The sequence below is a fragment of the Monodelphis domestica genome, chromosome 1 (genome assembly GCF_027887165.1).
Source record: "Monodelphis domestica isolate mMonDom1 chromosome 1, mMonDom1.pri, whole genome shotgun sequence".
In the NCBI taxonomy this organism is placed as follows: Eukaryota; Metazoa; Chordata; class Mammalia; order Didelphimorphia; family Didelphidae; genus Monodelphis; species Monodelphis domestica.
Window position 1 is genome coordinate 118,025,051 of NC_077227.1, and position 25,782 is coordinate 118,050,832.

General features: G+C 35.1%; 1 protein-coding gene across 1 annotated transcript in view; it reads right to left on the minus strand.

The window, feature by feature from the left end:
- HDGFL3 (HDGF like 3) overlaps positions 1-25,782 on the minus strand; it is a 95,311-nt gene that overhangs the window by 31,686 nt on the left and 37,843 nt on the right. The window contains exon 2 of the mRNA XM_007479239.3: positions 10,194-10,270. Within this exon, the coding sequence (XP_007479301.1) occupies positions 10,194-10,270 (77 nt within the window). The remainder of the gene's footprint in view (positions 1-10,193; positions 10,271-25,782) is intronic.

The following is a 25,782-nucleotide window of genomic DNA, read 5'->3' on the forward strand; positions in this document are numbered from 1 at the left end:
AGCAGATGGAGTGCTGAACAAGTTCTTTTACATTCTGGAGCAATAGAAAATATATTTTCTTTTTCTTTCAACTTTTTTTTCTCTTTAAATATTACATATTGTTGTCACATTTTCCCAAGTCTTCCTTCCTCTAAATAATTCCAGTTCCTTCTATATTCCTTCAATACTGCAGTCTGCAGTCTGCAGTCTGCAGATCAATCACCGCACTTGATTTCTATCCTCTAGTTTGTCAAGGTTCCTTTAAAAATGTATTTATTCATTACTGAACTCAATATTCTAGATAGTAGATTAAAATTTTATAATGATTAGGAAAACTATCAGCATAATTGACCAAATCAATAATCAAACTGACAGAAACACATGATTATTTAGATGCAGATAGATGCAGACTATATATAGATGCAGAAAAAGTCTTCAACAAAATACAACACCCATTCCTATTAAAAACACTAGAAAGCAAGAGAATAAATGGGTCTTTCCTTAAAATGATAAGTAGTTTATACCTAAAACCTTTGGCAAGTATCATCTACAATTGGGATAAGTTAGAAGACTTCCTGATATGGGATCAGGAGTGAAGCAAGGATACCCATTATCATCAATAATATTTAATATTGTACTAGGAATGCTAGCTTTAGCAATAAGGAAAGAAAAAGAAATTGAAGGAATTGAAGTAGGCAATGAAGAAACTAAACTTTCACTCTTCACAGATGATATGATGGTTTACCTAGAGAATACCAGAGAATAAACTATAAAACTAGTTGAAATCATTAATAACTTTAGTAAAGTTGCAGGATACAAAGTAAATCCACATAAATCATCAGCATTTCTATATATTATCAACAAAGTCCAGCAGCAAGAGTTAGAAAGAGAAATTCTATTTAAAATTACTCTAAACAATATAAAATACCTGGGAATCTACTTGCCAAGGCAAACACATGAATTATATGAACACAAATACATAACACTTTTCATACACAAAAAATCAGATCTAAACAAACAGAAAATATTCATTGGTCAAAAATAATAACAAAATTCATCTGGAAGAACAAAAGGTCAAGAATATCAAGGGAATGAACCAAAAAAAAATGTGAAGGAACAAGGCTGAGTAGTACCAGACCTCAAACTGTATGATAAAGCAATAATCATCAAAACAATTTGGTCCTGGCCAAGGAATAGAATAGTAGATCAATGGTGCAAATTAGATACATAATATACAGGGGTAAATGACTAACAACCTAGCATTTAATAAATAGAAAGTTCTCAGCTTTTGGAATAAGAATTCACTCTTGAACAAAAACTGCTGGGAAAACTGGAAAACTATGGCAGAAGCTAGGTATAGACCAATATTTCACGCCCTATTCCAAGATAAGGTCAAAATGGATATATAATTTAGATATAAAGAGTGAGACCATAACTAAATTAGGGGAACACAGAATAGTTTACCTGGGAGATCTCTGGAGAAGGGAAGAATTTATGACCAAACAAGAGATGTAGAGCATTAAAACATGTAAAATGAATAATTCTGATTATATTAAATTAAAAGACTTTTGTACAAATAAAACTAATCTAACCAAGATAGGAGGGAAGCAACTACAAAAAAATTTTTATAACAAAGGTCTCTGATAAAGGTCTAATTTCTCAAATTTATAAAAAAATACAAGCTATTCCCCAATTGACAAATGGTCAAAGGCTATGAACAAGCAATTTTCAGATGAAGAAATCAAAGTGATCAATAATTATATAAAAATGTTCTAAATCACTCTTGATTAGAGAAATGCAAATCAAAGCAATGCTGAGGTACCACCTCACACCCATTAGAAAGGCCAACATGGAAGTAAATGAAAGTGGTAAATGTTAAAGGGAATGTGGCAAAATTGGGACATTAATGCATTGTTGGTTGAGTTGTGCAATGATCTAGGACAATCCTGAAAGACTTATGAGGGGGGATTGCTATCTATCTCCAAAGAAATAACTGTTGGAATCATCTTTCACATCAGTGTATCTTTAGTTTTATTTTGGGGTTTTGGTTGTGTATGACTTTGTTCTTATGACAATGACCAGTATGGAAGTGTTTTGCATGACAATATACAAATAAAAAATAAGAGAACTTTTTAAAAGTGTATAATGGAGGGGTAGCTGAGTGGCTGTAAACCTTAAAATTTCTTAGACTTATGAATGTTGGAAATTTCCCCATTGGGAAATTTCATACTTGAAAAATTTCCTACTGATAGTAAGAACTCTATTGGAATGTGAAACTCCTTGGCATGGGAGGATCCTTCTCCTCCCTACTTAAGACTACTTTAGGACAGAAACCTTTTGCTAAACAATGGAAAGGGCTTTGACCTATGCTTAAGAATAGAACAGGAAGTTCTTTGAGTCATGATTGATTTTAGAATTGATACAATAGAGATACTTGGAATGACAGAACCAGGTCTTGGAACTTCCAATCTCCACCCTACTCAGAGTACCAGGATTTAGGAAGGGCTGCAGCAAAGATCAAGATTTAATTATTTGAGAATATGACCTTCAACAGACATGTGCAAAGGAAACAGACTTCTGGGCAGTCCTGGGTTAAGCTAGAGCCACCATTGACACAGGGGAAACATCGACAGTGATTGGTAGATGTGAGAACTGAGGGGAGGGGACTTAGATGGTTTCCTTAAAGATAGGGGGGTCTGAGGACAGGGGAGAGGAGGTTTTGCTCTGAGAGGTTTTGCTCTGAAGGAGGCTGGAGGTGGAGGCCCCTGAGACTGTTTCTCCATTTTGGTCACGTGAGTGATAGGGACTAATCTCTTTTCTTTGCCTCAGCTATTTAAGGGCTTGGGCCTTTGGCCCAGGCTAAGCAGAGGGGGTATTTAAGCCCTATTCCCTTCTCTCCCCTTTCTCTCTCCCTCTCTCTCTCTATCTCTCTCTCTCTCTCTCTCTCTCTCTCTCTCTCTCTCTCTCTCTCTCTCTCTCTCTCTCTCATACCTTTCTTCCTCCTGTTTATAATTAAAAACTCCATAAAAGTTTGACTGCTGACTTGAGTTTTCATTTAGGAATTTCATAGCTGAATTCCTTGGCGACCTTAAATTAATATATATCAGTCTTTTAAAGTGATTTCAATATCACAGTGGCTCAGTGGATACAGAATAGGACCTAGAAGTGGGAAGTCCCTGAATTCAAATCTGGCCTCTGACACTTTCTAGCTGTATGACCCTGAGCAAGTCACTTAACCCCAACTGCCTAGCCCTTACTGCTCTTTTGCTTTGGAACTAATACTTAGTATTGATTCTAAAACAAAAGGGAAGGTTAAAATTTTTTTTTTTTAAATAATGAAGGGGTAGCAGTGGCTAGAGGGACAAAGCTGGTCTCAGACACTTCCTAGCTGCATGACTCTAGGCAAGTCACTCAACCCTAATTGACTAGCCATTGCTGCTCTTCTGTCTTATTAGACTTGATACTAAGGGGAAAAAAAAGAATTTATACTAAGACAGAAGGTAAGGGCTTTTTAAAAAAATGTATAATGAAATTATTAATTTCTATAATCTGGATATGATACTTCTAATGCAATTTAAGACCTGAGCCTTTTTTAGCAGCGATAGCGCAAAATATTTAATTAATGCTACTTTATAATGAAGAAGTTTTATAGGTGCTATTAGAGATACAGAATAAATAAAAGACATCATACATCCTTGTGCTTAAAGGGATTTATAATATAGCTGGGAAGACAAGATAAATACATTTGCAACAATTGCAGCATAATGTAAAAGTTTAATTATTTTTAAAGGCCTTTAACTGTTATAGAAACTTAGGGATAAGGGACAGATAAAAGTGTCTTGGATTAGTTAAGAGATGTTTCATTTAGGAAATGGAATTTGAATTGGACCCTGAAAAATATATAGAATTTCCTTTGGCCTAGGAATACCACTACTAGGCAATTACTCCCAAGGCAAAGGGAAACTTCCCAAAATATTTAGAGTAATACTTTTTGTGATGGTAAGAAACTAGAAATAAAATGGGTGTCTATGGTATATGGATAATAGATTATTGTGCCACAAGGAATGACAAATTTAAAGAATTAAGAGAAATTTGAAAACATAATACAGATACAAACATATAGAATAAACTTAAAAGAGAATAAATACAAAGAAAATAAAATGTATTATGTTAGCAAATTTCTTCAAATTAATAATGATGGAAATGTAAAGGAAAAAACCACTCAAAGAAATCTCAACATAGATTAGTGCAAAGACCAGTTAACTGATGAAACCAATCTCCCTCTTCTTTGTAAAGAAGGTACCTAATGAGGCATATACTGTTAGATACAGTCCAGGTGTCGGTTTTGTTTTGCTTAACTGTCCTTCTTGGATACACTAGTTCTCTCTTCCATTCCCATCCTATGGTACATAGGATGGCACCACAGAGAGAGGAACACCAATAATTTGTCATAAGAGCAAATTGGCTTTTGAAGTCAGCTAGTCAATAAACATTTTTAAGTACTGACTCTGTGCCCCAGCATTTGCTAATAAGCCTTAAGGATTTGAAGAAATGTAAAGTCTGCTCTCAAGAAGCTCACAGACTGCAGTCTGTTCAAAGGAATGTCAGGACCAAGTCCCATATTTCTAGGGAAGAAAATTCCAATCAATAACATTTCAGTGGAATAATTTAAGTTATTTGAGTGGGTATCCTGCAAGTTCAGAATGAGTAAAATAGTGCAATATATCAGCTAAAAAAGCTATGCAATCTTAGTTTGCATTGAGGGTAGAGTGTCTTAAACTATGGTGAGTGTCATTATATTCTGTTGTGTTTAAACTATATTTGAAATATTGTGTGTAGTTCTGGGTACCAAATTTTTTGGAAGAACTGATAAACTGGAGAACAGTTAGGTGATAGGAACTTACAACTTACAACAATATTAGAACAGAAAATAACTGGGTATCTAGGGGTAGACAGGATAGTTATTTTCAAATCTCTGAAGGGCTGTCATGGGATTTGACTCAGAAGATCATAGATTTAGAAGAATCCTCTGAAGCCATCTGCTCCAACCCCTTTATTTTGTAGAGGAAGAGAGTGAGGTCCAGGGATATTAAGTAAGTTGTTCATCACAGGATTAAAACCCAGGTCTTCTTAACTCCAGACCCAAAGTTTTTTCCATAACACCACACTTCCTGACCCAAGAAAACAGAACTAGATGTAATAACAGTTTCAGAGAAGGAAAATTAGGCTTGATGAAACAAAAAACTTTCTAAAGATTAGTACTATTCCAAAGTAGAATGGAATGTTTGGGGAGATTATGGGTTCCTTCATTCTCTTGAAGTCCTAAAAAAACACTAAATAACCACTTATTAGATATGATCTAGGGTAAAGTCTTGTTCAGCTATATTTTGGAGTACCTGTTCACTGAGGTCTCTTCCAACTCAGAGATTCTGAGTTGTTCTGTGATTCTAGGAACTATATACTACCTAGACCTGGTAAAGCAAACTCTGAAGCTATGGATACCCTTTCCTTGAATTAGGAAGTGGTTGGGGTACCTGAATGATTTGGATTCAAATCCTGCCTTAATCCCCAGCTAGCTGTATAATCCTGGGCAACCTACTTAACTTCTTTAGCATCCATTTCATCTATATAAAGAGGGTATTAGACTCAAGGTCTTTTCCAGTTCTAAGTCTATAATCCTATGTCTTATTTCTCTTAGATTATTAGCTCCTTAAAAGTAAGGACCATGACCTTTTTTAAAATCCCTTACAGCAGCTACCACTTAAATCTTCATTGAATGAATGGGCTAAAATGTATGAAAGACAATACTGAAAGGTTATAGACATATGTAGAGGAATTTTTCTCTACAGGGGTCATATATTTTCATTAATGAATTGAAATTTACACCTATAAAGACTTGCTTTAGGGGAAGTCTCAGAAAAGCCTCACATGAGCTTCAATGACAAGCTGGTAGAGCATTATGAGCAGGATAACCAGGATGGTGAAAGTGCCTTGAGGCTGTGATATCTTAGGGTGGATGCAGGTATAACTGCATATGTTTTTGTTTATTTGTTTGCTTGTTCATTTAAAAAATTATTTCCCCAATTAGATGTTATAACAACTTTCAACATATGTTTTCAGAACTTATAAGATCCAAATTGTCTCCCTCTCTTCCTTCTTTTCCCCCTCCCAGAGATGATAAGCAATTTGATCTGGGTTATACATGTAAAAACTGCATTTGTTTTTAACAATTTGACTGTACTCTTCATCAATGGTCAAAAGAAATGAACAGGCAGTTTTTGGAAGAAGAAATCAAAACCATATGTAGGCATATGAAAAAATGCTCTAAATCAATACTCATTAGAGAAATGCAAATAAAAACAATTCTGAAATATCATTTCTTACCCAGTTTGGCTAAAATGATAAAAGGGGAAAATGACAAATGTTAGAGGGGATGTGGAATAATGCTGACACTAATGCACTGTTGGTAGAACTGTGAACCAATTTTGTAGAACAATTTGGAATTATGCTCAAAGAGTTATAAAACTATATATTCTTAGACTCAGCAATACTTATTGTTGGATCTGTTTCCCAAGGAAATTAGGAGAAAGGGAAAAGAACCTATATATTCCAAAATATTTATAGCAGCTCTTTTTGAGGTGGCAAAGAACTGGAAATTGAAGGGATGCCCATCAACTGGGGAATGGCTGAAAAAGTTGTGGTATATGACTGTGATAGAATACTATTGTGCTGTTAGAAATGATGACCAGGTTAGTTTAAAATAATTTGGAAAGAATTACATTAATTATGAAGAGTAAAATATATAGTTATGGAATTAATATTTGAAGAATAACTTGTGAATGTCTAACTCCAGAGAAAGAAATAATAAACAAAAACAAAAGACATAATTTATGTATATTTTTTTATTGGATGATGCCTTCTATAGTGCAGGAAGGGGATGAGATACTTGGAAATTTTAATGTAACCAACAAATAAACCAATAAAAATTTTTTTTTACTACATTCAATCAAGACTGTCAGGTTGTCTTTCTATCTTTTGCTTACTCTGTTACTACAACTTTGCATTTCACTGCTGGGGACTGCCATGGGTTCCACCTAATCCATTATTGTCTTGAACCCCTGTTGACTCTGGACCATCTGAGCTTGCTTTTGCCTGATCCTTTATAACTTCTGCTTCAGCCCCAGGACATCTGGTTATCCTCTTCAGGACAGATGGGAGGGTTAATGATAAAGAGTATTTGGAAGTACTTCTATAAGAAAGCAAGAGCTAGATAAGACACTCTTATCCTATTACCAACTCAATGTCTCCCTCCCAGGCTTCATATACTACCACTTACATATCTACTCATTTAGCCTCTCACTCGGAGTACATAAACCCTCTCATTTGTCTGCCATTTAAATTTTCTGAATGGAAATTTTGTGCAAGGAGTCAGTCATTCCTGGTGTATGGCAAGTTTAGAGAAACTATCTCCAGGCTCTATGCTTTGGAGAGTCCCATAATAGAAAAAAATATAACACACAGAAACTATGGGGAGCCAGGAACTAGGGAGAGAAGGAGGTAGGGTGGACAACTGGATAGAATGATGTACAGTATCCAATCTACACATATAAAGTGGGGGAAGCAATGAAAGCTGGTCATTTGGTAATAACTCCTTTCTTCCTTCTTCTGTACATATGTCTCAGGCTGAACACTACTGCTTTGTTATATATCTCCCCCTTAAGACTGCCTTCTAAGTCCATTTTAACTAGATTTCATTTGGGTCAGCTAGATGGTCTAGTAGATAAAGTGTTGGGTCTGAAGTCAGGAAGACCTGAGTTAAAATCTAGCCTCAGATTCTTACCATTCTGTGACTTTGACCAAATCAATTAGCTGTTGTTTGCCTCAGTTTCCTCATCTGTAAAATGGGGATAATACTAGGCACCTACATCCTAGAATTCTCATGAGGTTCAAATGGGATAATAATTGTAAAGCATTTAACATAATGCTTGGCACACAGTAGGTGTCATTTAAATGCTAGCTACTATTATATAAAAATGGTTAGGAGGGGGCAGTTGGGTGGCTCAAGTGGAGGTCCTGGGTTCAAATTTGGACGCAGACACTTCTTAGCTGTGTGACCCTGGGCAAGTCACTTAACCCCCACTGCCTAGCCCTTACCACTCTTCTACCTTGGAGCCAATACACAGTATTGATTTCAAGACAGAAAGTAAGGGTTTAAAAAAAATGGTAAGAAGGGAACACAGGGTGATTTACCTGAGTCTGATTTCCCATCCGTGGGTTTACTTGTACCTATTTTTTTGTTGTATTTCTCCCAATGTCCACATACATACATGTGTACCTATGTAATATTAGATGTCAGTTCTCTGACCTATAGCTAGCTTCTAAACACATTATCTACAATACAGAGTTGTAAGTTGTCTCTTAGACATCACTGTGTCCAATAAAGTGCTTCAGATGAGGGTTTCTTAGAGTGGAATGGAAAGGTCAGCATATCATTAAGAAGACGAGAATCACCAATGCAGCCTAAAACTTCTAACCAAAAGGGTTTACCAAGAAGCAGTGTCAGAGGGCCTCTGTAGTTCTGAGGCATGGACTTCTCCAAGGCTCCATATTCAGATTCCTAAAAGAGTTCTTTTATCATCTTTATCCTCTAGCTCTATTGAATCTTATCTAGCGAGACAAGTTCAACAAGCTTTTGGATCATAGCCAGGCCAACAGCACTAAGGCTCCATGGGGTTTGACCTACAAAGGGAATGGATGGAAGCAGAATGCCTGAAGAGCTTTCCAATGCTGAGTTGAAGTGGGGCAACCATATGTGTGTGCAAAAGAAATGCTTCAAGGATGTGCTGAAAAGCAAGGTGATTCAGCAGTGTGCTTAAAAAGGGAAGGAAGAGAAGCAGAGTCCAACCTAGTGTGTGGCAGTCAAAGATGAGACAATCAAAACAAGGAACAAAGTCAAGTCCTCTGTGAGTTTAAGAACCAATGATGAACTATGTAAGCAGAGGCTGCTGGGGAGGTTTGGAAGGGATACGTGCTTAAAAAAAAAGTGTAATAATAATTCCTCGCAAATATGGTCAAGCATTCTTGGCTGCTGCTAAAATTTGGATGCAGAGATTCTTGAAATACTTTCTTAATTCATTTTACTTCCTGTTCTGGATAGAAGAGCAGGTTCATATTTCATTTGGTGAGGAAAGTGACATACTTTGTTAGAGCATCATTTCCCATCTAATGCCTCCTTAAAAGACTGAACTAGATGATCTCAAAGACTTCTTCCAGCCCCCAAATTCTATGATTCTATTACATTAAGGGGAGAGGTGAGGGATAAAAATATCAGCTGACATTTACAGAGCACTTTAAATTTTACAAAATGCTTCCTGTATAATATTTCATTTGATTATCCCAACAATCCTGTGAGGTTAAGCATTTTAGGCAAAATACAATAATTTTGCTGGTGTATGAAAGTGGAAACTGTGATAGATAAGAAGTTTGAAATTTCTAATGAGATATAAAAGAATCCTAATAAGTATTTTGTATACCCCAAAGCCTACCATTAACAGCTGTGTTCATGGCTGTCTTATTCTTGAGGGTCCACCAGGCAAAGGGGGAGATGATACTGAGGATGCAGTTTCTTTCCAGAAGTATCACAGTGCACCAGCCTCAAGTATACATGGTCTGGGCAAGGATTCTCTCCAGATAAGAATTAAGAATGTGGGGCCACATGTTATCATCAATATCTAGCTGAAGAAGTAATGACATTCAATACCAAAGACATTCAGGCCCTAAGAGAGAGATGTTTAAACTGCTTGAACATATGGGTCTATGGGGATATGATTGGGGATGTAGACTCTAAATGATCACCCTAGTGCAATTATCAATAATATAGAAATAGGTGTTGATCAGTGTTACATGTAAAGCCCAGTGGAATTGTGCATCGGCTATGGGGGTGGGAGGAAGAGAAGGGGAGGGAAAGAAAATGAATCATGTAACCATGGAAAAATATTCTAAATTAGTTAAATAAAATTTTTCAATTAAAAAAAGATAGAGATGTTTATTGTTTCAAATGTCTTCCAATGAAAAGGCTTTTGTTTTGATCAAACTGATTTTGATAGCATGTCAAGTTCTAGCTCCTTCATCAACAATATTTTATAGATTAAACCAAAAGCTGTAATTTCATAAGACATTCGTTTTTAAGGAATATGGCCCTTTTGATGACTTACGTTTCATGGGTGCCAAAAAAGAAGATTGGGTATTTATTTGCTGGAGGCTTCACAGCTCCCTCTGGGAGTTCATCAATCTGTTGGGGATAAAATTACATAAGGCTCTTATTAAACATTCAGATAAATCATATATATCAGGTGAATGTCATAAAGGGATGACTATAATGATGAGCACTACTCTTTCTGTGACTAATTTCAAAATATAGTGACTGTTCTACTCTTACAGTCTCTGAGATTTTGTCATTATTGCCATTTAATTACATATTAGATAAAGAATAACAGGTCACTACTGAGAAACCAGAAATACAATGTCATAATTTGATTCTAAGTCACACTTCTGAAAATTCAAATTAGATATTGTCATTGAGATAGATCACTTAGCATATCCAGCTCAGTGATTCTTAAACTTTTTGAATGCTACTATTCATTCTCTCAGGTTCCAAAATGACTCTCTACAAACATAAAAAAACTACAAACTGAAAGCATTTAATTAAGCTCCTTCTTCAAACAAGTATTTTAAAGAGGTGTTAATTAGTAAATGACTTTAAAAATTCACTAATTCAGAATAAAGGAGAAAGGAATATGGTGTTAATAAATGAAAAATAAAAATTATAGAGAATATTTGCAAAGAATTATAATTTTATTACTTTCAAGTATATTAATACCACCCAAACCCAGCAAGTCATAGCAGATAGGGAGATGCCTAGACTCATGAAGAAGATCTGGGTTCAATTCCTATCTCTGCCATTCTGGTTGACTTCCCCTTGACATATCACTCAACTCTCAGGTGACTCCCTAACATTATAAGTTATAAAACAGTTATTAATCTTCATTGGTAGATGTAAGAAAACCCTAAACAGAAGTTCTGCATCAAGGAAATCATACGTCTGGACTAACTCCTCTGGCCAAATCTCAAAACTATACCCAGCAAAATGTTGCCAGTGGCCTGCCTAATTTGTGTTATTGAATAGATAAGAAAACACTCGTCCCTAATGCTAAAGTTTTTCATGAATGCTTAAAATGCTTTGTTTTCTTCAGTAGGCTATGTGACTGCATAGAATCTCATTTACATTACTAAATTTTTTTCCTCTTTAAACCGTTACCTTTTGTCTTAGGATCAATAGTGTATATTGGTTCCAAGGCAGAAGGGCTAGGCAATGGGGGTTGAATGACTTGCCCAGGGTCACACAGCTAGGAAGTGGCTGAGGCCAAATTTGAACCCAGGACCTCCTGTCTCTAGGCCTGGCTCTCAATCTACTGAGCCACCCAGCTGCCCCCTACATTACTAATTTACTCTGCAAACTCCTTTTTCACAGATGGCAGAAAGATGATCTCAACTCATCTCGCTAGGCCTTTGTTTCCTTACATATAAAATGATGACACTTGGACGTTAGACTAGATGTCCTCTTAGGTGCCTTCCAGCTCTTAATCCTATATTCCTTGGTAAATATGAGGGGTTCTCCTTAAGGTAAAGAACAAAATATCTTGATCAAATTAAGATGTTTCCTACTTATTCAGATTATAAGGTATACCAAAAATAGGACCACTCTGCTTAAAATTGGAATCTAATTACCTTATTAAATTTGTGCCACTTAATATCAGTTTGGTCCTCATTTAGCAACTCTTCTATTACTCCATAATTGACTATCATCCTTCCTATAATGGTTATTGCAATTATCCTTTCTCTTAGAACTCTTTAATCCAACAACCATTTCTCAGAAGGTGATCTTGGCTTAAGCTTTTTCATTCTACATTTCTTCTTCACTTTACAGCCAAACACCTAGAAAATAACTGTTTCATATATCTCCAGTTCCACCCTTCTCATTTACATGTCCTCGGTTTGGCATTTAAAGCCCTTTCAATCTAGCTTCTAACAATCACTTAACTGAAACTGCTCTCTCTAAGCTTAACAAAGTTCTCTTAATTTGCCCTATCCTATAGCTTCTTCTTAGTTGTCATCCTTCTTAACCTTGCTAAAGAATTTGACACATTTCTCAATATTTTCCCCTTCCTAAGTTCTTCTTGAAACACCTCATTATTCTGATTCTTTTGGAATCCTTCTCTTCCTTAAAGACTAACTAGGCTTAAATGCTACTTCTCAAAAAGTCTATCCTGAAAATAGGTCTTGATCAATGACACATGTAAAACCCGGTGGAATTGCACATCGGCTAAGGGGGGCAGGGAGGAGGGGAGGGAAAGAGCATTATGTAACCATGTAAAAATATTTTAAATTGGGGGCAGCTGGGTAGCTCAGTGGATTGAGAACCAGGCCTAGAGACAGGGGTCCTAGGTTCAAATCTGGCCTCAGCCACTTCCTAGCTGTGTGACCCTGGGCAAGTCACTTGACCCCCATTGCCTAGCCCTTACCATTCTTCTGCCTTGGAGCCAATACACAGTATTGACTCCAAGACGGAAGGTAAGGGTTTAAAAATTTTTTTTTAATTAATTAATTAAATAACATTCTCCAACTTAAAAAATAAAGTCTATCCTGATCTCCAATTGCTAGTACCTTCTCTCCACCAAAATTACTTTGCATTTATTTTTTATATATTTTGCATTTCTTTATCTGTGTTCATGTTGTTAATTCTAACACAGAATTTAAGTTCCTTGAGGGCAGAGATTGTTTTATTTATTTTTTTTATCCCCAGTACCTAGCACATGGTAAAAGTAAAGTGCTTGATTGACTTACTGAGAAAACTGAAGCTATCCAGTATGATAGGAAATCATAGTAGACAGAAAATAGAAGCTATCCACTAGATAATTAATAATAATAATTCTATCTACATAGAAAATTATCTACTGTCTTCCTTAGCCCACATCTCAAAATTTTTCTGTATGTGCCTCTATATTTTCTTTATTTTACTATCTAAGGAAGAGGGATCCCTTCTCATTTTCAAGGCCAACCCTAATTGTGTCCTTGATCCTATCCCTTCACATCTCTGCCTGGAACTTGACCCATTAACCATTATCTCCCTATACAATGATCATTATTTCCCCCCTTTCAGAATTAATCTCTTCCTTTCTATTGGCTCCTTTTCTGCTACCTATAAACATGGACATAGCTCTTCCATTTTGTAAAAATTCTTTCATTTCAGCCTACACATGCTTCAAGTTTTCTTCTTATACTTCACCTTTTACATCTCACTGCCACATTTCCAGAAAGAGATGTCTCTTTGCCTCCACATCCTCACTAGGCATTTGTTTCTCAAACCCTCACAAACAGTATTTCTCCCCACTATTCTACTGAAACTGCTCTCTTCAAAGTAAACTAAGATCTCTTAATACCTAATTCCGATGGACTTTTCCTCAAGTTTCATTTTCCTTTACCTCTCCGCAGCTGTGACAAGCCCCTCAGCATCGATTCTCCTTCTCTCTTCTGAGTTTATAACATGGTTCTTTCTAAATTGTCCTCTCAGCTATTGCATTGCTCATTCCTTTTTCAGTCTTTGCTGGTTCATCATTAATTTTCTGTTCCATAAGCAAGGCTATTATTCTTCAGGGTGCTATCCAAGTCTCTCTTTTCTTCTCTCAATCTGTACTTCCTGGGAATCTTAGCCCCCATGGATTTAACATGACTGATTGACTAACTTTGATTTGGGTTTTGGATTTCCAGCACCTACAACTCTGTATGGCACCTAGAAGTAATTGCTTAATACATTCTTGTGATGATGATTTCACACACACACACACACACACACACACACACACACACACACACACACACACACCTTCAGTCATACTCTTTCTATTGGACTCCAGTCTTACAACATCTGGGTGTCCCATTGGTAAACTCAATATATCCTTTCAGAAGGGAAGCTGCATGATATAGCAGAAAGAACACTAGCTCTGATAGAAGAGGATCTCAGGTCAAATCCCACCTTTCATGCTTATTACCTGTGTGACTATGGGTAACTCATTTAATCTCCTTGATTCTCAGTTTCCTCAGATATAGAAGGAGAGGATTGGACTTAATGGTCTTAAGGCCTCTTTCAGTTCTAAGTCCATAAGACCACAAGCCCTGTCCAAAGAGAATTTATTGGCTTACTTTCCAAATCCATTCTTTCTCCTAATTACCATATTTCTGTCAAGTATGCTATCAGCTTTCTAGTCACTCGAATTTGTAACTGTAGTGTCATCTTTGACTTTTCACTTTCCTTTGTCCCCATTAGATATTTCAAAAGACAGGTAGACTTAGAGATCTCCCTCATTGTTTCAAAACAGGGGTGGTGGGTCTTTACCAAATAAGTAAAATGCCAACACACTCAATTTTAAAAGGGGTCAAAGTTCACTAACTAGAGAAATGTGGTTAGACTTGCTTTTCTGTAGCATGCTAAGAAACAATTTAAAGAAGCTTATGAAGCTCAGCTTCTTCTAGCAATCTTTGGCTAGAAAAATATAAGGTTCTTCAATCATGTTTTCTGTGGCTCTTTTCCTTTGTTGGGGACCTAGTCATGGACAATGGGATGAGAGATGACTCTGAGCTTCAATTCAGGACTCAGGAATGGAAATAAGTCAATAAAATAAAAATAAGTCTTTTCAGTTGTTTAATAAACCAAAGTTTATATTATAGTATATATCTTTGTATCCTTTCACTTCAAAAGAGCTACCTTAAATTTAATATATATCTGTTATGATATCAAATTAGTTAGAAAGCACACCATCTCTGCAGCATGTGACATGGATTCAATGGGAAATTCTATTCCCATTACATTTTCTCCCATTTATTCTCTTCTTCCTTCCAGATTCCATTCATACAACTACCATTTGAATTTCAGCCCTCATTACCTTTTGCCAGGACTCTTTTAATACCCTCCTAATTGATCCCCCTGCTTCTACTCCCTCTCTCAAACTTAAGTAATGAAATTCCCCCTATCCTGTTTGACTCAGACCCATCTTGCTTCCTGCTGCTCTTCCCCTTACACCTTTTCCACTTCTAGATCTGAATCAAGTTAATCTACCATTCCTGGAAAGGACATGCCACTCAACTGCAACTATGGTCCAATCCACCATTCCTCTGACTTACAATCCAAAAAATTCCTTCCTAGTCGCCAATCATCTGGTCACCAACAGATGCATTTTCTTCCTTTATTTGAAAACAAAGTGCCTTTAGGTCAGAAATTGTCTTGCTTTTGATATTTACAACATTTTTTTGTATTTGTATCCCTAATGTTCACCACAATATCTGACACTTAGTAAATGCTTGATAAAAGCTTTTCATTCATTCACTTATTCACTCATTCCCCAATATAATCTTTTTAAGGCACAGGCTTAATCATGTCATTTCCCTGCTCAAAAACATATAATGGGTTTTCTATTGCCTCTAGGATAAAATACAAATTCCAGCCCCCAAAGCAAAGTTTAACAAAGAACCCTTCATGTCAATATGTATGACACGAGTTGGTAGAGGTACAGCAAAACAGTGAATTCCCATCTAAGGACCCCAAAGCTCTGGATCATAAATCATACATTTAGAGTTAGCAGGGACCTATGAAGTCATTAAGTTCAACCTCTTCATTTTATAGATGAGAAAAGTAAGGTTAAGAAAAGCTGAGTGCTTTTGCTCAAGATCAGTTAGTAAGACTGAATCAAATTTTGAACTCAGGTTTTCCTAAATTTCAAACTTAGTACTCTATCTACTGTAAAACATAGCTATCTCTCAGGGGATCCAATATATAATGTGGTCCAGTCAGTGGGATAAACTCAATGGTAATTGAATTAAAAATCAAAGTTTTATTGAGAGCCAAGACTTAATTATCCAGGGAATCATTTAATTTATAGGTTAGTTTCTTTTTTCTCCTGATTGCTTCTCTCACTCCTTTGATAATTTATCCATGTTATCCTTCCCACTAAAGTATGTGTAGAGGCACGTAGTGAAGATAAAAACCCAAGCCCATCTATTTTTGTATTTGCTAGAGTATTTGTAAAAGGTAAGAGTTTGAAATCAATGGGTAAAATCTTGGAATCTTCTCTTGAGTCAATTATTCATGCTGACTTCCCATTACAATGAATTATAAGTACTTGACTCTTCAGATAACTATATAGCCTCCATGTTTCTTAAAAGGCTATTTCTACCAAGAATGTAATTCTTAGTGGTCAGAAATCACCACACTAGCTAGTAGTTTTGTCTCTAAATGAACACGGCTCAATACTAAGCATTTTAGGATGCTTGAAAGTTTTCATTTTTAAAGCAACAATTAGACAATATTTACATCAATTTTTTTAACTCTAGGAAATAAACCAAAGGAAATTGTCCAAAGGAAATAAACAAAGTTTAAATGACAAGATGAAATCTAGACTAAAGTACAATATACAGAAAGTTTTCTGGACAAAGCATTCTTAATGATTTGGGGCAAACATCAATTCCACCATGAAGTGATTTCTTTATAAAAGAAAAAGGCCTAACATTTCTGTAATTTATTTGCTGACATTTGCATAATCAACAATAATTGTTTTGTTTTCAAACAAGAATGATAAATGAGGTCAGAACAGTAGTGCCAATAATGCCACTAATGGTTTTAATTAGATATTTTACCTTAACACACTTTTCTGTTTCTATTACTTATGTCAAAACATTGGCTTCAAAGCATGGGCATTGGAACTGGAACCTCTGTTAAAACTATTATAAATTCAAATAGAATTTGAGTAAATGATATTATTATTAAATTTTACAGTCACTTCAGTCTTTTTTTTTTGGATGTTTGTAAAGCAAAATAATATAGAACAAGAAAATGGACATTAATGAAATTTCCCATTAAATCCATGTCCTATGCTGCATAGTTGGTATGCTTTCCAATTAATTTCATTTTGCAACATATACATTAAATTTCAGGTAGCTCTTTTGAGGTGAAAGGATACAAAGATATGCACTAACTGTAGATTATATTAATTGAGAAGACTTATTTTTATTTTATTGAGTTATTTCCATTCCTGAGTCCTGAATTGAGGCTCAGTCATCTCTCATTTTTTTGTTCCTAGGAAATTCAGAGAATGTCCCATCTTAGAAATCTTAGAAATTATATATGGGGTGGAGACCTGCTCCTTTATCAGCAATCAAGAACTGAGGCATTTGAAAGCTTAAGCCCTCTTTGTCCTTATCATTTAGATTTGGGGGTGACCAGGTCCCCAAGAAGGGAAAGAGTCACTGACAATATAATTGCAGTACCCTTTTCTGGCCAAAGACTGTGAGAAGAATCTGAGCTTTATAAGCTTCTTTATAAACCATTTCTTAACAAATGTCAGAGAAGGGCGAGTCTAGCCACATTTCTCTGGCTGGTAAAGTTTGACCCCTTTTAAAGTTGGGTGGGTTGGCATTTTCCTTACTTGGTAAAGACCCACATCCCCTGTTTTGAAATAATGAGGGAGATCTCTAAACCCATCTCCTTTTTTGAAATATCCACCAATAGGGACTGTCAGTGGCAGTCCAAATGACAAACTGTGCTAAATCAAAAAGAGCACACACATTACTATATAAAAGATAGTCAAGGCTCACAAAGAGTTTTTAATTTAGGAGGCAGGTGAAAGGTTCATTTTTTTGTTAGTAGAACACATGCTTCTGATAATAATGTTCTCAGGGAAATGGCATATTTCTTATTGGTTAAAACTCTGTGTGCTACATGGTTAACCTCCTCAGCTTGAATAATCTGACTAGAAGAGAAATAAAAATAAAAACTAATGGAAATCACACAAGTGAAGATTAGGTTCTCCACAAATTTATGTCATCTATCTCAACTGGGCTCTTACTGATACATAGTTATGCTTTTATTCTTCATGACTTATGATCACATTCTCTATAGCAACTATTCAAGATCTTTTCTTTCAAGTCCCTCTAAAATGCCTTTTCCCTCTCTCCTTAGCAGAGTTAATTATGTGGTACAGTGGGTAGAGTGCTAGATCTGGAGTCAGAAAGACTTGGGTTCAAAACGAGCATCAAATACTAATTAGCTGTGTGACCCCAGGTAAGATACTTAATTTCCAGGGCTGTTGTGAGGATAAAATGTGGTCATATGTATAAAGGAGTGAGAGGGAGGAAGAGAACATGGATCACAAAATGTCAGGAAATGATTATTAAAAACTACATCAATATGTAAATTAAAATTTTTTTAAATAAGACAATATGTATAAAACAATTTGCAAATCTTACTGGGCTATATAAACTCTAGAAAAATGCAAGCACAACACTTACTGTGAGTACACAAGCCAACATTCTCTTCAACTGCATATTTTAAAACCTTTTTATATTAGAATCATTTCCCAGTTAATAAGTGCTCAAAAGATATAAACAAGCAATTTTCAGAATAAGAAATCAAAGCTGTGAACAGTTATATAAAAATGCTCTAAATCCATAATAATTAGAGAAATACAAATTAAAACAACTCTGAGATACCATCTTGTACCCAGTGAATTGGCTAACATTATAGAAAAAGGAAAATGACAAATTTTAGAAGGAATGCAGGTAAATAGGTACACTAATACATTGTTGGTAGAGCTGTGAGCTAGTTAACCATTCTGGAAAACAATTTGGAACTATGCCCAAAGAATTATAAAACAGTGCATACCCTCTGACTGCAACTAGGTTTTTTTCCCCCAAAAAAGATCAGCAACAAAGGGAAAAAAGCACATATTTATAAAAAATACTTAAGAGTAGTTCTTTTTGTGATGGCAAAGAAGTGGAAATTAAAGGGATGCCCAAGAATTGGGGGATTGCTGAACAAGTTATGGTATATAATTGTGAGGGAAGACCCCATTGTGCAATAAGAAATGATTTAAAGGATGGTTTCAGAAAAACCTGAGAAGACTTATAATGAACAGGACCAGGAGAACTTAGCAGCATTATTATAATGATAATCAATCATGAAAGATTTAGTAGCATCCACACAATGATCCACAAAAATTCCAAGGACTCTTGATGAAAAATGTTATCTGCTTCCAGAAATAGAACTGATGAACTCTGAGTGAAGACTGAAGCACATCATTTTCTTTCTTAATTTTTCTTGTTTTTTTTTAACATGTCTGATGTGGAAATATATTTTGCATGACTTCATATTCCTATTTCTTGCCTTCTCAATGGAGGCAGGGAAGAATGGAGGAAGGGACAGTATTTGGGACTGAAAATTAAACAATTTTTTTTTCAATCTCAGCAACAAAAATACAACTCCTCTCTGTTATTTTTCATTCTTCTTCCTTTTCCCCAAGCAGATATAGATGGCTTTTCTACTTACTCCAAGTCTTGTTAGTTCTCTCTTCATAACTTTTGTTCCATATGTCTCTTTTTCTTCCCTCCCAAGTGTGATGATTGTAGTTTGGACTCTTGTTATCTATTGTCTAGAATCCTGTAAAAGCCTCTACATAATTTCACTGCTTCTAATTTCTTCCCTCTTCATTTCATCTTTCATACAGTTGCAAAAATTATCTTCAACTACAAGTCTAATCATATTACTTCCCTTCTGAAATATTCAGTGGTTCCCTATTGCCTCCGATATAAAATGCAAACTCCTTATCTTAGCATTTAAAAGTCACCACGACCTGAGTCACTTGCCTTTCTAGATTAATTTCATATCATTTCCTTTTACACTCTACATTCCAGCTGGATTCTCCAAACATGTCATGCCATGTTTTGCTTCCATGTCTTTTCTATACCCTATGTTCTGCTCATCTCCACTTTTCAAATTCCTAGCTACCTTCAAGGTTCAATTTATATCTCAGGAAGCTTTTCCCAAGCCCTTCCATTCCTCCAATTTTCACTGGTTTAATGGTTTCTCCCTCCTGAACTTTGTATTTACTTTAAAACATATATTTTATATTTCTCTAGTAGCAAATAAATCCCTTGAAGGTAGAACTGCTTTTATTCTGTCTTTGTAGCCTCTGCATATTGTATATAATTAATATGCACTGTGTTTAACTGAGCAACAAGCTTTTTGATGTGGATTCTATAGATGAATGTGGACCAGAAAAAGGAGGGAAAAAGAGAAGAAAAGTTGTTTAATCAAAAGAAAAGATGAACTTTAATTAAAGGAAAGAAAGTGACAGGAAGAAAAGAATAATGACCAAAAATCCAATCAAAGTACACAATTTGCAGGCTGATAAAAATTTTGACATACTATTAGGTTTTTCTAACCTTTATTTTAAAATTAATTTTACATGCTTCATTTCATCTGAATTCTTCATCTCTTCTACCTCATTAAGCAAGGAAAGTGGAAATATAAACAATAAAATAGGTAAAACAATTGATTTAAAATTTTTATAACAATTTCTATATTTAGGTTTTCAGTTAAAAAAATCAATCCTATATAAAATTTTGATTTACAACATTAAAACTAAAATAAATGATCATAAAACATGCATGATTTTAAATTATATTAACAATATATTTAAGTAATCTCCTAAGTAAGAAAAGTTCATGGAAGCAATTGTCTTATGAGGTATCTCTATAGATTTTTTGTATTTAAAAAATTAATGGATAAAAACTTTAATGAATTTTTTCTTTTGCTAAGCCTCATATCTAGACTATATTAATTTAAAGAAATTTAAAGCTCAAAGACTGTGTCACAAATTGAACATGAGAACTAAATACCATTTGAGATAATACAGTCAAGTACATTTTTAACTTATTTTAAGAAGCTGTACTACATAAATTGTTAATATTCTCATCGGAAAAAACACTAGGGTTAATTGTTAATTGCTAATGGTGAAATATGACAATCTACCTAGTGCTTACTATGTGCCAAGAACTTTACAATTAATATCTCCTTTGATCGTCACAACAACCCTGGAAGGTAGGTGCTATAATCATTTTACAGATGAGGAAACTGAGACATATGGTAATTAAGTGACTTGCCCAGAGTCACACAACTAGTATCTAAGGTCGAATCTGAATTCAGGCCACCCTGATTCCAGGACCAACTATATCCACTGTGTCAAAAAGTACCTAAAAAGAGTTTTCTATGGAAAAAACAAAGTTAAGGGCTCTAAAAAGTGTGAATCTCTCCATTTCAAAACTGTTCAGTTCAAATACATTTTAAAATGTTCAGAGGAAAAAAACTAAATCCCTTTTAAGAGACATGAAAGAGATAAAGTGCTGTCCTAAGCAACTTCTTCCAAATTAATTTGCATACAAATAGTAAAATTCAAAAGTGAGGAAAATTTGATGATAAGAAAGCTGGAAGAGTGAGATTTCCAATTAGAAAGCCTTCATCAAGAAGTTTCATACAACCACTTTCTGGAGTTATCTAATGAGGAAAGGAGAAACAGGCAAACTAAAATAAAAAATTTTCAGCTAAAACAGGCAGAAGAAAAAAGAGGAACCATTTCATCTACAAAAAGATGTAGGAGAGGAAGCTACATAGGAAATGGAGTGTTAGAACATTTGATACCTTCTCTCTAAATCAAGTAATGGCTACTGATACAACTCTGAGGTGGGATGGTATTGATGGATAAAGAGAAAGCAATGGGTAAACCTTCCAACATCCAAGCCTAAGTGTGAAATATTTAAGAGTTTGTCTTTAGGGGAGGTTAGGTAGTACAGTGGATAGATAGAACACCTGGAGTCAAATCTGGACTCAGACCCTCCCTAGCTGTGTGATCCTGGGTAAGTCCTTTAACCCCTAACTGCCTAGCCTTTAGCTATCTTAGAATTGGCACAAATTTTTTTCTTTAAAGTTTATCTTTAAAGTACAAGAACTAGATACATAGTCTATAAAACTATTTGACTACAGTAAGATAAAAGTATTTAATTTGTACCCAGGTGTATTTATTTCAGCAAATATTACTTTATGGGTCAGGCTGTCTCATTGAAAATTAATCAATATTTGAAGAGTAAGTTATTCTCTTTACACTCTGGGGATCTAGGTATGGTTAACTGAGACAGAACCAGTTGTCCAATGCAGCAAAAATTCAAAACATTATTCACTTGGGAGCAATCAATTTAAGGGCAGAAAAAAGTACCTAATGACGAATAAGTCTCTAATAAGATAATTTTGTGTCCCTCAAACTATGAAGTAAGTACAAAATATGAAAAATCTCAAAATACACATTCCCAATTACATAAGGGGGCAGCTAGATGATATAGTAGATAGAGCACTAGACTTAAGAGTCAGGAAGACCTAAGTTAAGTCCTACCTATCTGTCCGACCATGAATGAAGTAAATCACTTAGTCCTTCTGAGCCTATTTTTTCATCTATATAGGAAATAGTTGGATTCAATGGTTCTCAAGTTCCCTTGAAACTCTTATCTATGGTCCCATGATTATCACAGAACATTAGAGAATGGAACAGAGGGAAGATTAAGGAAAAATTAAGGAAACTAAAGAATAAATAGCAATAAAGGGAAGAAAAATGCTATAATTCTTCAAGGACACAATAAAGGTGATAAGGGAAGAAAGTAAAACAAACAAACAAAAAAGGAACTACCTATAACCATTTTAAAGCATATGAGTAAGTTTTAAGACAGAAGAATTGATTATTAATATATCTCTAAAAGAGAATTTTTTTAATAAGTGAGGACTGTTTAAAAATTCTTCTGATTCAGAGGATAGAGAAAGAAGTGGACTGTCTTCTTGGTTCCCCAAAAAAGGATGAAGAAATTAATATTGTGGGCATTATCACCACCAAAAATTAGAGCACTTCTTATGTGCAATGAATTGTGCAAGGTATAAGACAGTATGTGCCATCAAAGGACTTAAAATTATGAGAAAAGGGAGAATAAGAATTTATTAAGAACACATCATGTGCTAGGCACTGTGTTAAGCACTTTACAATTATTATCTCATTTAAGCTTTAGGAAAACTATGAGGAAGGTGCTATTATTATCATCATCATTTTACAGTTGAGGAAACTGAGACAAAAAGAAGTTAACTGACTTACTCAAGATCACACAACTAGGAAGTATCTGAATACAGATTTGAACTCAGATCTTCCTGACTCCAGATCTAGCACATCTAGCACTGTGCCAACCTAGCTGACTCAAAATTAGAGAAGATGGGCATATAAAATGATAAACACAAGAAAAGTAATATAAACCAAGTGTCAAGTAAGTAGTCCAGACAATAAGCATTACTGGAACTCAGAAGGACTGATCACTGAGGTCTTTGACCATTACAAAAGGTCTCATAGAAAAGGTAAAACTTGTTCTGGGACTCATTGGAAGGTTAGAACTTAAGCAGAAGGCAGAAAACCATCCCAAGCAAGGGGAAGGGTACAAGCAAAATTAAAGAGGCAGGAAGAGACATAGTATATTGGTCTGAGTGTGGGGAGAAAAGGATGATGGATTAAAAAAAAGTCAGTTTCTCTGAAGTGGAAAACTCCAGTGTAGAAAAAGTGATGAGGGCCAAACTGAGGAGGGCGTTGAATGCAAGACTATATATTGGCATTTTTAAATATAGGCAGACTCAGTGGATTGAGAGCTAGGCCTAGAGATGAGAGGTCCTGGGTTTGTCAAACATAGCCTCAGACATTCATGTCACTTAACCCCCATTGCCTAGCCCTTACCACTCTTCTGCCTTGGAACCAATACATAGTATTCATTCTAAGATGGAAGGTAAGGGTTTAAAAAAGAAAATAAGTAGAAGAAAATTAATCTGGAAGATTTATGTAGAGTGGTTGGGAAGGGGCAACAATTAAAGACTGACTTTAAAGTAGCCTCTGTCAAGGAGTAAGGAGAAAGAACACATGGACAATGATGATTGCAGTGGGTATGAAAGGGATGTATAGGAAGAGCATTTTTGAAGGAAGAAAGGAAGGAAGAATTACAAAAGTATAGAATGTTAGAGATTACCTACTCTAAACCTTTTATTTTAATAAATGAGGAAACTGAGGCCAAGACAGTTTAAGTAATTTGCCCCAGATTGCTTTGCAGATTAAATGGAAGAGCTATAGCAAGTCTGAAGCAGACTTGAACCAAGGACTTTTGATCCCAAGTCCAGTGTTCATATTACCTTAGAATACTTCACCACATCCATAAGTCTTTACTATATTATAGGTTATGGGTGGAGAAATAAAGGAATCAAAGATGAAAACGGAAAGGATTTAGATGGAAAGAGGGAAATCCAAAAGGAACTAAAATAAAAGATAAGTTTAGTTTTAGACAAGATTGGAACTGTTAGCAGGACATACAACAGAGAGATTTAGCAGACAGTAGAACTCCTAGAATTCAGGGCAAGAGTGATAGAGATTTTGGGTTTTGTGAAATAGGAACATATGATTTTATATCAATCTCTTCTTCCAAAAAGCTTTGGCATTCAAAAAATTTCAAGTAAATTAAAATTAATAGCTTTGACCATATCATCAAATCTATTGATAATTGGAGACACTTTAGAGTGTGAGAAAAATCAAGGTTGGGTAGTATTTAAATTTTCACCAATTTCACTGCATTTTCTAGGAGAAAAGCAATGATCTCATCTAATCTTGTAGAAAGAAGTTCTCTTTGATAGTGAAAGAACTGGACTCTATCAATAATGGCATAGAGAGCATTCTCCATATATATACTGTGGGCATCTTCATATAAGCTAATCACTATAGCTTCCAGAATTCATTCTCCATTTTAATTCAACTAGCCACGTTTTAAAGTTATGAAGAGAAAAAATCTGTTTCATTGGAAATAAACTAAAATACAATAAAGTCTCCTGACAAACTGGTCAAATGGTTTAAAAATACTTAATAGATACATTTTCAAGAATCAAAGTGAGAAAAGAAAGTTAAGGGAAAATAAGTTTCAATTCAGAATCAATTTTAGAGGAATTTTAAGAGCATATTCTATGTACAAGGCACTGTGATAGCCAAGGGGATATAAAAATCAGAACAGAATCTCTTGCTTCAAGGAATTTAAAAATAAAAAAAGGACACATAACTTTTTCATAAATAAATATGTTGCAAAGAAGGGTATGATAAAAGCCAAGATATCCAAAGCACTCTAGGAAAATCTGAGGAAGGAGAGATTGCTTTTGACTGGGCTGAGCTTTAGGGAGAAAAAAGAATCTTTACTCTTAGATGAATACAGGGTGAATTTCCAGCATATGCCAGAGGGACGGGGAATGAACGTACAAAAAAAGTGGTCCAGAAGGGGATTTGGAAAATTGGTTTGGCTGGAATGTAAAAGGCATGAAGACTAGTTTTAGGGTATACTACTGCTAACAAAGTAGGCTAGAGTCAGATTGTCCAGGCCTTTAAATGCCAAATTAAGGAATTTGTAGTTCTTAACCATATGGGCATAGGAGTACAGAACATTTTGGGGTAGGAAAGTGGAAACAGCTAGACTTAGATCAGCATTAGGAAGAATATTTTTTGAAGATCAGAATTCAAACCAAATCATAATTTTTATTGCTGAATTTCCTTTATTTATTTATTATTCCTTTATTTATTCCTTTCTAGAAACCTGAAGGCTATTTTACATACATCACTGTCCTACTTAAAATTAATTTTTAAGTTTTAGAAAATTTATATAAAATTCTGTCTAGCTGGTCTCATTCCTAATATTCATAACACAGGTCTTCTGAGTTTGGGGTTTTTAGAAAATATAAAGCACTTTTAAAAAACTGACTCAGTAATTGTTAGAACAGAGAATGTGTTAGGTGGGCAGCTGCTTGGGTTAAGGAAATCC